Source organism: Podarcis vaucheri (genome assembly GCF_965113315.1).
Source record: "Podarcis vaucheri genome assembly, chromosome: 4".
In the NCBI taxonomy this organism is placed as follows: domain Eukaryota; kingdom Metazoa; phylum Chordata; class Lepidosauria; order Squamata; family Lacertidae; genus Podarcis; species Podarcis vaucheri.
In genome coordinates, this window is record NC_138762.1 from 87,484,209 (window position 1) to 87,498,771 (window position 14,563).

A 14,563-nucleotide genomic window follows, 5' to 3' on the forward strand; every position below is an offset into this window, starting at 1 on the left:
TTGGGAAAACACACGACACAAATGGAGACGTTTGTCATCAAGAGTTCGATTCGACTGGGACCTATATATTGGCGTCCGTCCATCTGGGAAACAAGGGGGCCGATCTGAATAAAATATGGGGAGGGGGCGGGTAAGCCCCACCCCGCAAAATAGATCCCAAGACGACACACACACACAATTTGAATGGCAATGCCCATCAACTTTAGGGACATATATTTTATTTGGGGGACCGAAGGGACTTCAGCCCTATGATTGGAAGAGTGCGCCATCGGGGGCGAAGCCAAGCGCTGTGGTTGCAGAGGCTGATGCGGGCAAGACATATCTATACATGCATATGAATATAGTGCATCTGAACATCTACAAGCGAGTTCGCTTTCCGAGTTTTCGCAGAACTCTTTTGGGGAGGAAGGGAGGGGCGCCCGCCTCGCCGCCGCGCGCCAATAGGCCCGGCTCGGCTGCGCGAGAAGCGTGGCTCCTCCTCGTGGCCTCGTCCTTTCCCTTTACGGACCCGTGCGCGGGAGGAGGAGGGTCAGGATTCGCTCCTCCTCCAGGTTCACCCCTTTTCCCCAACCCGGCTGTGTTGTGCGCCTGCCCGCCCTCTTCGCTGCCTTGCGCGCGCGCGCACAGACGCACAGAGACCCGGGAGTCCTCCGCCCGCCCGTCCCTTCCGTAGTCGGCTGGTAGCTCGCCTAGCCCTGGTGGATCGGGGGTGCCCGAGGGGGAAGGAGGAAGCGGGTGCTGGCTGGGGATGGGGCTGAGGTGAATCCTTCCGTTCCTGGAGCTGCTTCGAGAGAGAGGAGGAGGAGGGAAGGAAGGCAAGAGAGGAGGAAAGGAGAGGGGCCCGCGCGCAGGAGGGGCGGTAGCAGCAGCGCTGCCTCTGCCGCTTCCGTCATCATGGCTCACTCCCCGGTGCAGCAGCCTGGCCTGCCGGGCATGCAGGTGAGAAACCAGCCGCCGCCTCCGGGCTCTCCCCCCCCCCGTCCTAACCCACCTCCCTGCATGGGCTTCAAACTGCATCCGAGAGGCCCCTCCAAAATGGGAACGCAGAGGGGGAGGTGGGGTTTTTTGAGGGGGGGCCGGCCTGTTACACACACTCTTCCTCCTCCCCCCCCCCTGGCTAATTTAGTGGTACGCAGGGGTTTGTTTCATCCCCGGGGGTGCTAACATTGGGTTGGGTGAGGGTGGGGGCTGGGTGAACCTGGCTAACTTGTAAAGGAGCTGGAGGGAGCGTCTAAATGAGCAGTTGGGGGGGTTTGAGGGGACAGACTGCTAGAAATGCAGTCTTGAAAGGGACCTCGAGGGTCAGCTAGGCCGACCCCCTGCTGGGCAGGAATCTCCTGGCCCAACGTGGGGCTCGAACCCAAGACCCTGATATTTAAGAATCTGCTCTGCCAACTATTCAGGCCGCCCCTTGCAAAGGGAGGGGGTTGGTGCCTCGCTCAAGGTAGAATCCGGATAGTTTGCTGTTTAAAATAAAGGGGCAACCCTTAATTTGTTTTGGGTTCTGCTGTCACCTGGGAGCGGCTAGCAGTAATGCAGGTGTGTATCCTGTGGCCAAGATCTTTTAAAGGGCTCCCTTTAGAAACAACACCACCCCTCACAAGAAACCCATCTTCTGATCCACTACAGTTAAGGCACACAGATGACCATGGTCATCACATCTGGGTAAGGGTCAGGTAGTGTATGAGGTTTATAAAAAGGTACAAAGAGGTAACTTTTTGGCTAGGGTGTGTGTGAGAGAGACAGAGAGTGAATGAGTGTGATTTAGCGAGTTTTACCTTAAGTTTTTCTCCCTTATTTTTTTGTTTGTTAGCAAAATCCATATACGGCCTCCTTGAAGTAATATTTGTTGTTGGGGGGGGAAACGTAATTGTACAGTATTTAAAATACTAGCCGTTTCAGGAATTCTTTTCATGCTTTAAGGAAGGAGTCCGTCTTTGGCCTCATTTATTGTTACCCGTGAGTTTTCCATCTCTCTGGAAAACTTCTTTGAAACTTGTTTTGCATCTGTAGTGTCGTAGTATTTGCATTAAGTAGCATAAAATAACATCTCTTTGAGTGTGCGTGGCAAAACAGGGAAGAAGAACTCTGCTGTGGATTCAGATGGGCATTCCTATTTTGTATGTTGAGACGCGAGTCCGGTTTTCCAAACTCAAGAGCGCTGCATTTTGATGGCCTGCAGGATCCCAGGAAGTGGTGGCAAACATGTAGGCTGCCTTATTCTGGCCTGGTGTTGCTATGGCCTACCAAGGAGAAGTGGTGTGAGGGAAGAAGGCCTGTGTTTCACCAGACCAAGGGATAAGTGACTACATACACAAGAAGAGAGAACTTTCTTCTCAGCCAAGCTGAGTAGCAGAACTAACCCAGACTGCAGCTTTCTGTTCTTTGCAGGCCGCAGTAGATCTGAATGGGTTGGCTGTGCCTTGGCTAGAAAGGGGGCCTGAGAGTTGAGCTGCCTTTTCTTCTGTAACTATGCCAAAAATGGGAAGCAGAAGCGTGCTTCCTTGTTCTCTACTTGGAAACAAGCAGGTATATTTTATTGGGGCACAGCTGAGACTACAAGCCCATCATTATGAGGTAAAGTGTTGAGGCTGCATTACATATCACGCTTGAGGGTTTTTATGCAAACTTATTTCCCAGTACACTGGAGTTTCTGGATCTTGTGAGGCTTTGGAGCCAATCAGAAGCCGAAAAGAGCAAGCAGGGTTAGGAAGAGTGAGCTACTGCCCTCTAGAATGGAGGGAGGCTGCTTCTACAGGAAACTCTAGTACTGGTACTCGTGAGTGGCAGAAGTGAGCCTTTTTAAGCGACATGCTCGAAAATGACATGCCCAGATTTCTTTTAATTCCTGCTTGGCATTTCCTAGGCACAGACACTTAGGAGTTAACAGGGGTGTAGTAAGTGACTGATAGCAAGAGAAAAACAAAGAAAAACTATTGTGGACAGTCAGATCTCAGGGACAGGTGAGACCAATAGTGCTCATTTAGTAAATAGATTCCAGCACAGATGTGAGTTGTAGCTGTGATTGTTACTGCTTGCACTCAGGCCCCTCAAAGCAACTTGCACAGCAAAAATAAAAATGGAAGGGATTGAAATAATGTAAAAACAGCAATAAACAAAACCTTAAACACTCATTCCAGCACTGTATTTAAAAGGAACAAGTCCTACCCACACCACTTAAAGGATAAGTCCCACAAAGGCCACAGTAACTGCCTTGGCAATTATAAACCATGAGCCTGGGTCTTCTAGGTGCCAGGGTTTTGCCTGGCACCTAGAAGCACAGCAATGACTCCTGGCATGCTTCGTTGGAGAGAGCCATTCCACAAGTGGAGCCATTGTGGGAAATGACTGTTCTCATGTTGCCACCCTGCGCACTTGCTGTGGAGAGTAAGCCTAAAGAAGGGCCTCAGGTGCAGGTTCTGGGTTGGTTCATGAGGAGAGAGGCACTCCTTGAGGTATGTGTTAGGCTGCTGGTCCCCTAGCGTCTGTATACGAATGGAGATTACAGTGGTACCTCAGGTTACAAACGCTTCGGGTTACAGACTGCTAACCCGGAAGTAGTATCTCGGTTTAAGAACTTTACCTCAGGATGAGAACAGAAATGGCGAGGCGGTGTCAGCGGGAGGCCCCATTAGCTAAAGTGGTGCCTCAGGTAAAGAATGGTTTCAGCTTAAGAACGGACCTCCGGAACGAAGTAAGTTCATAACCAGAGGTACCACTGCATATTCTAGAAATAGAATAAGCTCTAAATGGCATTTGCCAGTGCATTTGTGTTTATATACATGCATTCCTTGCAGCTCTGTCCGAGCACAATTCAAAGTGTTGGTGCTGACCTTTAAAGCCCTAAACGGCTTGACCCAGTATACCTGAAGGAGCGTCTCCACCCACATCGTTCACTGAGATCCAGCGCCGAGGGCCTTGTGGCGGTTCCCTCATTGCGAGAAGTGAGGTTACAGGGAACCAGACAGCAGCCCTTCTCGGTAGTGGTGCCTGCCCTGTGGAACGCCCTCCCATCAGATGTCAAGGAAATCAACAACTATCTGACTTTTAGAAGTCATTTGAAGGCAGCCCTGTTTAGGGAAGTTTTTAATGTTTGATGTATTACCATGTTTTTAATATTCTGTTGGGGGCCGCCCAGAGTGGCTGGGGAGGCCCAGCCAGATGGGCGGGTATTATTATTATTATTATTATTATTATTATTATTATTATTGCAAGTCAGGTGGTCTAAAAGAACAGGGGACTAAAAGAAGCTGAGGAACAGCAGTCAATCCTCAAGTGTTTTCAAAATGGACAATAGATTTTGGAAGGGAGGAGGCATTTTTTACAAGTTGGACTGGGCCTATAGAAATGATGTTAGGGTGCTGCCTTGTACTGCTTTTGACGAGCTGCTTCATAAGTGGTGCGTTGCAAGGAGGGCAACATCTGTTTCAGAAAGGGTCTTGGAGGTTGTTGAGTAACAAGGGATTATTCGTGACCAGCTACTGGGAACCACTGGAGAGAAGTCATTTGAAGCCCTGTAGGGGTGCTGACATCATGTGATCAGCTGGGTTAAAGGACACAGGGGATTACGCAGGATAGGGTTCCTCCTTTTGAAATCTGGTGAAGTTCTTGACTAAAACTGGTTAGACAAGAGTTGCAGGGGCCAGGTGCAAGAGAGTGGCCAAGATGCAACACTAGAATTTCCTGGTTAAACTCGGAGGCTCTGTTTTCTAGATTTGTGCTTTCTGAAACCCTATTTAGATCTGCAAAGCATACATTTTATAGTTCATGTGCTGGCGCATTGTCATGGAAAGGGAACCGAAAATAGTGATAACTGTAGACAATATATAATCTAAGCACATTTTCCCTTAAATTAATCATCCTGTTTTGAATGGCAAAAGGAAATTATGCCTCTTTTAAGATAACAATATTTCCATAGGAACTTTTTGATCATATCTGTTCCAATACAATTACAGTTTTTACTGTAACGAGTCTTAATCTTAGCATTCTCACTGACCTCACAAATACTGTAAATTTCACCGAATATAATGTATCTCTTTTCTAACCAATCCTCAGAAATGCCTCTTTCTACACTTGCTGCTAAAATCAGATAACAATAATGATCTTGTTTGTGTTTTGCTTTTCTATATGTATTTTAGGTATTGAATTCACTGCTAGTTTTTGTTGGTTACCTGTTTGTTTTAACGCTAATTTGTATTGTCAATTATCCATATCCCTTTAGGGCTGGTAACGTTATTGAAACTATGAGTCTTGGAAATAAGTTAGCAAAAACTAGTTTTACACACACACAAACACCATCTTGGTTTGACTGCTCTTTTTTGTAGTTGGGGAAAAACCCAAAAAGAACCCCAACTTTTAGAAAGTTTTTGGGCCTAGTTGCCTGGGAGTAATTCATATGCTCTGCAGGCTAATTATAAGCTTGAATAAAGCACACACAGTAAAGGATTACATTCTCATCAATTTTAATAGCTCTTTCAGTTAGTTCTGCAAATCTGGTTCTGTAGAGCTCTGCTGTAAAGCTGAAAATGTAAAACTTTATTGCTGTTCGTAATAGAAAACTTGCCTCCCCAGAGAAAGCACATATGCCCCCTTCTTATTAGCATGTTTGTGTGCAGCTCTCTTGCTCTTAGCTAGTTATTCTATAGTTAAACTGAAATGCTCAGTTTGGCATTTATATACATACTCTTATGGAAGCCACTTGTAAAAATGAGTGGGAATATGAGGGGGGTGTATATAGAAACTTCGCAGTCCCAGTCTTGTGGTACATTTACATTGCTGGGGGAGAGGGAACAGGCCTTGGGACTCTTCTTTGTGTGGTTAGTGCTTATATTGTGGACTTGATGGACCCTGGTTATTTTTGAACAGGTTAAAAGATTGGTCCCAGGGTATGGTCTAAGTAGGCCTTACTGAAAGTAAGCAGGCTTCGTTAGTGCCTAGTACACCACCTTGAGTCCCATGATGTGGAATATAAATGTCCTAAAATGTCTGAGGGCCTTCTGGCGGTTCCCTCACTGTGAGAAGCGACATTACAGGGAACCAGGTAGAGGGCCTTCTTGGTAGTGGCTCCTTCCCTGTGGAACACCCTCCATATCAAACAGATAACTTTTGTTCAGGGAAGTTTTTAATGGTTGATTTTTTTGGCGTTTTTAATATTTTGTTGAGAGCTGCCCAGAGTGGGTGGGGCAACCCGGTCAGATGGGTGGATCATAATCATAATGCTTTTAGTCATATTCAGATTTGTCACTTTTGGAAAATTGGTAGAAAACAGTTTCTATTTTCTCTGGCCATGTAATTTGTGTTTTAAAGCTAATCCGAGATGCTTCATCAACAGTTTCTGTTACTGCTGAGTAGTAGTTTGCATGAAATTTAGCACAATGTTCCATTGACCTTCTAGGAAGAACTGAATTATTCTCAGAGACAGTAGTTTTGACAATGTGGCAGAGTTCTAATAAATTAATTAGTTAATTTGACAGTTGCCCAGGGTAGTTGTGGCGTCTGCTACTAGTCAACTCTAAAAACAAGCTATACATACCTTTGCTTGATCTCAATGCATCAACCCTCATCTCGCATACTGTGATGCCTTGAGGTGAGTTTGGGCACCATGGAAGCCAGTCATTTGAAGGGGAAGGATCTAGATTGCGCTTGGGGCTTTGTTTCTCTGCATGCGTTATGGCCAAGCACATGTGGGCTTCTTAAATGTGCCTTGTAAACGATGTCAGCCATTTCTATGCTTTTCTGTTATTAAAAGGTGGAATTGTTTGAAGCTGCACAGCCATGCATTCATGGAACAAAGTTCTCATGATGCACACATGCACTGCATTACAACTGCAGCAACAATCCTATATGTGAGGCTGTTTCAGCTTTCCTCAACTTGATAGCCAACATTCAGGGTTGGTGGAAGTTACGTTAGCTGGGGTTGATGGAAGTTGTGGTGCAAATTATCTGGAGGACACTATATTGAGGATATGTATATACATTATATACACTGTAATGTATATTATGTAGTATGACAGCATACATTGGCAGTGTAAGCTAGATTCGGCCCCTAGTAACTTGGGGGATGGAATTATAATGAGTAAAATGGAATTACTGCCTTTCTAACACACTTGTCTTCCTAAGATCACCCTCCTTTCTGCCCTATTACTTTTAACCAGCATACATTTTACTTGCCGAAATCACCTTAATTTTTCAACCCCTCAACTGCAACAGCTCTATAAATCCAAATTCTTAAGCGCAGATCGTCATATTCTTTACCTTGTGGTTAGCATAGAACTTTGGTTTTCACGATGGGAATTTTGGGTTCATTTAGACATTGGGGTTCTGGAATTTCATTTAGGGACGACCCTGCTTTTGCTGGTAGATCACATGGGACTCAGTATCTAGGAAGGAGAATATTACAAAATTGAAGTTCGAAAACTTGTTTGCAAATAGTTTGAACATAGAATAGGCCTTCCCATGTTTGTTAGAAACGATTGTATCAACTGTAGAAACTGTCAACCTAGAATATTTGTACTGAACTGAGATCTGCAGTGTAAATTAAATTATTTGACGCCATAATCCTGTGTATGCTACTGGGGAGCAAGTCTCACTTCTGAGTGGACATGCCTTCAAGAACTCAGAATCATAAAATCAAAGGTGTTGTTTTTCTTTTCTGTATTTCTGCAGAATCTGAAAGCAGATCCAGAAGAGCTCTTTACAAAGCTGGAGAAGATCGGCAAAGGTTCATTTGGTGAAGTTTTTAAAGGAATTGACAATCAAAGTCAGAAAGTTGTTGCTATAAAAATTATTGATCTTGAAGAAGCCGAAGATGAAATAGAAGACATTCAACAAGAGATTACAGTGCTGAGTCAGTGCGACAGTCCATATGTTACCAAATACTATGGATCTTATTTAAAGGTAAGAGGATTTATGTTGAATTGTCATATTTAAAATATGCACGTTTTACAAATCAATATATTTGTGAAATTACAGGAGAGCAATTAGCAGAAGAAGGATGTTTTGAGTACTAGACTAAATGGATTGTTTATCTTTTCCATAAGGTTTTTTTTTTGAAAGAGTTACATAGTGTCTCTTTATTTAGATATTGAAGTGCTATTGATTTATGTGTTGAATATTGATAAAAGTAAACCTTTTTTTTTTGGTAAAATGGAACAATCCTGGAGGCTGTGTGTGTGTGTTACGTATGATGTTATACAGAAACACTTTTTTTACACCAAAGCTAAACTCCCGCCAAAGAGAGGGCACTGATTGCTTGATATCCTTGATGCCTCTACTCTAGTGTTTTGTTTAAATTTCTGAGGTTTTGAATTTCTGAGTTTTTAATTTATATTTAAATTAGGTATTCTGTATGTTGCTGACATGGGTGGCGCTGTGGTTTAAACCACAAAGCCTAGGACTTGCCCATCAGAAGGTCGGCAGTTCGAATCCCTGCGACGGGGTGAGCTCCCGTTGCTCGGTCCCTGCTCCTGCCAACCTAGCAGTTCGAAAGCATGTCAGAGTGCAAGTAGATAAATAGGTACTGCTCTGGCGGGACGGTAAACGGCGTTTCCGTGCGCTGCTCTGGTTTGCCAGAAGCGGCTTAGTCATGCTGGCCACATGACCCAGAAGTTGTATGCCGGCTCCCTCGGCCAATAAAGCAAGATGAGTGCCGCACCCCCAGAGTCGGCCACGACTGGACCTAATGGTCAGGGGTCCCTTTACCTTTACCTATGTTGCTGTTGTAAGCCACTTTGAGACTTAGAGGGTGAAAAGGGGGTTATAATTTTTCAAAAAATTATGTTATCCAGAGTTGCCTGCATGGCACTGGGAACTGGGCCAGTGAAATTCCATTTGCGCAGTGGAGAGTGCCTAGCGGCTTCTCCAGGGGAGCTCCCCGTATCCCCTTGGCACCCCAAGCTTCAGGTTTTTGAACTCCCAGGAAGGCCTGGGATGTAATGACAGGAGAATTGGAGAAAATCACGTGGAAGCAGCTTTTAGGCTCTGGAGTCTAGTCTGATTTCCACTCATGTATTTCAGTTAGAAAATATGTAAACATGGAAGTCTTAACTAGATTGCAGATACTAGTTGTCACCATTAATAATATAATTTAAAATCTGTTGCCCACCCTTCATTCCAGGGTCCCAGGTCAGGTTATAGCAATTCAAAAACACAACTGTAAAAACAGTTTAAAGTAAGTTAGAATCTCTTACTTTAAGTAAGGTGGATTGTAAAAATATACATTTCAGGTGTCAAAGGCCCAGATAAAATAAGTGCATCTTCAGCATTTCCTGTGTGGAGAGGGAATTCCACAATTTAGGGGCTGCCACAGAGAATTCCCTTACCCAAACCGCCCTCACCTGGGTAGTGACAGTGGAACTGCCAAGACACTTCCCTACCGCTGCTGATCTTAACAACTGATCTTAACAACCCATTCCTTCAAGAGTCTGTAAAGAAGGCCGTGATCTCTCACATATTTGGGTCCTAAGTTATTTAGGGTTTTGAACACTAGTGTGAGCACCTTACTCACATTGGACCCAGAAATAAACTGGCAGCTAACGCAGCTGTTTCATGAGCTGCATATATGAGTTCTGAATGGAACCTGAGCTAGGAATCTGGCCACCCCATTTGGGACCAATTTAATATTTTATGAGTTACGTACAGGTGCTTGCATTTGAATGTACAGAAGTTGGTTCTCTTTGATGCTAGCAAACCAAAATGAGGAACTGTTTCTGGCAAGGTTTTCTTTTTGTGTCACTGATGATGATTGCCTCAGAATGATATAGCTTGGGGACATATTTACTCAGGCCTTCATGCATGTGAAACTAGAATATGCCTGCGAAGTCTTTCAAAGCATAATGATAGTGTGAAAATAGAGTGGAAATATGATTGGATGGCGTGCTCTTGAACTTTGTCTAATCTACTGCTGGCTCTTAGATGGTGGAACATCTAATAGTGAGTTGGTTTGATGTGTTGGGTGCCATGATGATGGAAGATTAGAGCTGCATTCAACAGAAAACTGGCCGTTTTTATCAATCCCTTCGCCTTAGCTTTCCATAGAGTGATTAAAACCAATAGACTTTACTCAAATACGTGTTTCTTCTAAAAAGCCGAGCAAGTTCAAAAACAGGAAAATGAAATCTTGCTGAAAAAAGTATTGTATTGGAAAGAATGCAATAAAATTGTTTCCTTGTCCCGTATTTACTGCATTCTTATTCTATCTTTCATTAAACCAAAACCAAGAAGGCTTACAAATAATACACAGAGCTTAAAATCTCAATGGAAAATCCAATATGGGGGGGGGGAGGGAGGGATGAAATAAAACATTTAACAAAACCACAGACTTCTGTAGACTTAGCATCGTCTTTCCTTCCTCTGCAGTGTTTGAGTGGTTTCTACAACACTTCCCAGTTCAGTATAATAGATTGTGCTTATACCTCTTTTTTCGTTTTAATCTGCTGAATGATCATTTGTCATGCCACTGTATGTTCTGTATTGGTGAGAATGCATAATATGCTATAGATCAGAAATGATTATCTTGATCGGTTTTCTATATCTCAAGTGAGTAAATGTCAGTGATACTCTTGGTGGCCAAAAAAAGAGAGAAAAACTACAATATCATGGTTGCGTTTTGTCCCCCCCCCCCATCTCCAAGGGCATTTTATTTAAACATTTAGGTTTACATTTCACATTAATTCCATGGCTTCTGGAAGCTTACACAAATATGTGTAATTTTATATTTTTAGAAAGGAAATGAAAGAAAGAAACACAACCCTTCTTTGAAAACATTCCAGAAAGAGGCCGCAGAGCAATTAGTAATTGTGATATAGATCTTCGTGGGAGGAGTGAGAGCACAAACTTCTAGTAGTAGTTTATGGTCTTAATAAATCTCGGCTAATCCAGATTTAGCAGATCCGAACCTGCAGGGAGGTGTTAAATTGAGATTCCTTCATAAATCAGGGTGGCTCAATTTTTCACATCAAGTGGGCTGCAAGAGTACTTTGACCCGGAACCCAGGGGCCACACAGTGCCTTGGCAAGGCCAAAATTTGACAGCCCCCCCCCAGCCCTCATTGTGCCTTCCCAAAGCAAGGTGCCATGCTCTGGTAGGGTCCTAGAGCCCTCCTGTCTCCTTAAAAACAAAACCAAACACATTTTTAATTGGTTTTTAAAAAATACAAATACAATAACCATTAAACACTTCTCCAGCAGTACATATAATGGTGTTTGTTTTACATACACTTTCAACATTCAAACATAGTACTTAACGTAACCCCTGCATGGAGAATATTGAGCAGTTGATATAGGAAAGGTCTTGATTTTTGGTCATTAACATAGTTAAAGAAAGGGGTCCACATTTCTTGAAAGTTGTCTGTTTGTTATGCCTCGAATTTGTCTGCCCTCCTGTGTCTGGTGATGCTCAGACATTGCCATATCCCAGATATTATTTTCCCATATGTTCATGGCTAGCCCTCTCATCTCCTTCCCAAAGCTGGGAAAGCACTAATTTTCTTTGGGAAGGCAAAACTCTGGGGGCCCCCTTCTTAAAGCCCAGCACTTCACTCACCTACCTTGGAGAAGGCAGAGCAAGGGCTGGAGGCATCGAACATTGCCGAGGGGCTCCCCAAAAGGCCTCAGGGGTTGCTCGTTGGGCCACCCTCCCATAAGTGATTAGGAGTCCCCAATACATAAGTCCATTGGAATGTCATGGAGGTGATCAACATGAGATGAGGCATATAGGACCAGTTCTGCAGTTTCCAAAATGATTTGCAGCCAGTGGACAATAGGCTCGAACAGGTTCCATAGCCACACTCATAACATCTTCCCTGCGGGCCCTGCTACCTGTCAAAGGTGCCACTCCCTCTCTGTAGACTGAATGTCTTAAGTGGGGTTGTTATGCTATGAACTGTATCCAATGGAACGTTGCTTGTGTGATGGAACAAACCGTTCTCCTTTCCCCCATGCATTGTTGAAATCGGCTCCAAACTGTTGCCCCCCCCTCCAGAACAGATATTGGAGGTACGGGGAGCCTGCAGGGAGGATTTGAGAAAGGGGCAGCCCCATTGCTTGAGTAGGACTCCATCCACACAGTGTTGTCTTACAGACCTCTATACTATTTGTTTATTTTCCCTATGGAGTCATTGGTGTCTTGGGTTGCGAAGCTTTGGGTGGGGAGTGTTTGGGTTGGTGGTGGTTCTGGCAGTATCTATTCTGGGCTGTGCGGCAGACTCTTCTGCAGCATTAGCGTACGTATAGCTGTCAACTTTTCCCTTTTCTTGCGAGGAGTCCTATTCGGAATAAGGGAATTTCCCTTAAAAAATGGGAAAAGTTGACAGCTATTAGGATGTGGAATCACAAGTCTCCTCAGAGCTGTCTGGTATTTTCTTTTGGTTTGGTGACCTAGTTGCTGCTCAAGGCCAGGGTTACAAAAGTTGGGCGCTTCCCGCAAGGCCAGCTGATAGGTTTGATGGAGTTCTTTCAGGGAACTGCAGAGAGAGATTTGTTTTTGCTGATAGTTCTGCTTGCTGTATATACACAGGCATGGTTTCTTCGTTTCCCCCCCAGCTTGACTCTGAAAGCGCTGGTTGACTGCAAAGCAGACATTGACCCAGAATGTACCAGATCAGCATATGCACTTCTGCCTTGTAGTGCCCCTTTCCATTTCACATGGGTAGTCAGGGCTTACCAGTGTTAAATGCAGCAGCCGTAAGGATTCCTTTGTTTAGGAAGCTCTGAGGTCCTTTTGGTGATTCTCTTGCTGCAAGAAGTGAAGCTACAGGGAACCAGGCAGAGGGTTTTCTCGGTAGTGGCGCCCACCCTGTGGAACGCCCTCCCATCAGATGTGAAGTGTTGGGAAGTTTTTAATGTATATGTTTTTGTATATGCTGGAAGCTGCCCAGAGTGGCTGGAGTAACCCAGTCAGATGGGAGGGGTACAAATAATAAAATTACTATTATTATTATTAACATGTTCTCAGCCTTAATAATAGGTAATAGCGCTTGAATGTCACCAGCTCTGTCTCATAGCACCATGTGAATGCCATGTGCATTTCATTTATTGCTTGCATTTCAATTTGCATTATGCTGGATGCTCCACGGTCTTTTCTCCGATTTAAGCCAGGGATCGGCACAGAAGTGTTATGGCTAGAACAGGGGAAGTTGGGTGTTGCACAAGCAACCTTAATCTGTCAAAATTCTACTCTCATTGCATACCTTCTGAGCAGTAGAGTAGAAGCCAGAGTTGTTCTGGCAAGGAAACCTGTTTTTTTGTGATCACCTCCCTGGCTCTTTCCTACGCCTTCATGAAAGGCCTTTTGAGGCCAGTTCTGCAGCATTCTTGGGCGTTATGCTATTTTGAAAACTCGGTGAGCTTCATTATTTAGAAGCGTCTAGCCTTGGTATGCAGAACCTCTTGAAGAAAAGCAGAATCACGGTCCCTTATTGCAGTGGTTTTCAACTGTTGTGCTGTGGCATTGAATGATGTCTGTTGTGCTGTGGCTTTGAATGATGTGCTGGAATGCGTTGAATGATAGTCAGGAGTGCTGTGGGCAACACTGGCCTCTGTCCCTCCTTCCTTCCTTCCCTCTCTTCTCTGATTCCCTCTTGTGTCTCTGCCTCCCAAAGGCTTCCACAGCTGTTTGTTGCAGCAGCCCTGGCTACAAGCTCCCCAGGCAAATGGCGTCTCTGGTTCTGGCCAGGCGGTGCTGGGTGCCTTGGAATAAGCAAGCAAGTGGGTGAGGGAGCTCAGCCAGCCCGCCTGCCAGTCCTTGGGAATGGACAAACAAGTCCCAGGCCCCAGGCAGCGTGAGGAGGCACCTCTCTTTGAGGGAGGGGGAGGGCAGTTCAGAGATTGGGACAGCAGCAGTGGCTGCCCAGAGTACTCCCAAGGAGAGGGGAGAGGAGGCTGAGGGAACACTCCACAAGGGAGGGTGTTCAAAAAAGGGTGAGAGGCTGCCAGCTCTGCAGGCAAGTTGTGACAAAACTGGGCGCCTGAGCTGCTATGGGGTGCTGCAGAAAGAATTTAGTTGGTCAAGGGTGCTGTGGACTCAAAAAGGTAGAAAAGCTCTGCCTTACTGCATGCCTTCAGATCATTGCTTTAGGCTGTTTGCGACATGGAATCAGTGCCAGCTCAGCATTCAGGCTTTTTGTGCTGCCGAAGGGTTTTTTACCTAGTAGATGAGAGAGACAAGTTGGTCCAATGAAAAAGACTGCAGTACCTGCTCTGTACTTGCTAATCTTTAGAACCACCTAGATGGCCAATATTTACATCATACTATAGGTATAGGTCTGGAATCAGAACAGTGACTTTCATATATATATATATATATATATATATATATATATATATATATATGCAGGTTTTGGTGTCTTCGGGTGTCTTCCCGTGTAAGAGTCGGGGTGTCTGTGCGACGTTTCGACGAGGTCTCACTCGTCATCTTCAGGCTGGTGCTTTCGGCTTCTTGTTACTGGAACAGAGCAGAATCTGGTGTTTGAGTTCCTATAAATACTGTTGAGGGGTGTGGTGTATAGCCTCCAACGTTCTGGGCAGAGAGGAAGTTCCTAGATTAGTGTGCCTTTTCTTCTTTTGTT

At 44.7% G+C, this 14,563-nt stretch overlaps 1 protein-coding gene across 1 annotated transcript in view; it reads left to right on the forward strand.

Moving 5' to 3' along the window:
• The first annotated feature begins 643 nt into the window (after nt 1-643).
• The window catches only part of STK24 (serine/threonine kinase 24), a 44,422-nt gene continuing 30,502 nt past the window's right edge, over nt 644-14,563 (forward strand). The window contains exons 1-2 of the mRNA XM_082218757.1: nt 644-939; nt 7,666-7,896. Coding sequence (XP_082074883.1) covers nt 895-939; nt 7,666-7,896 — 276 coding nt within the window. The 5' untranslated portion in view covers nt 644-894. The remainder of the gene's footprint in view (nt 940-7,665; nt 7,897-14,563) is intronic.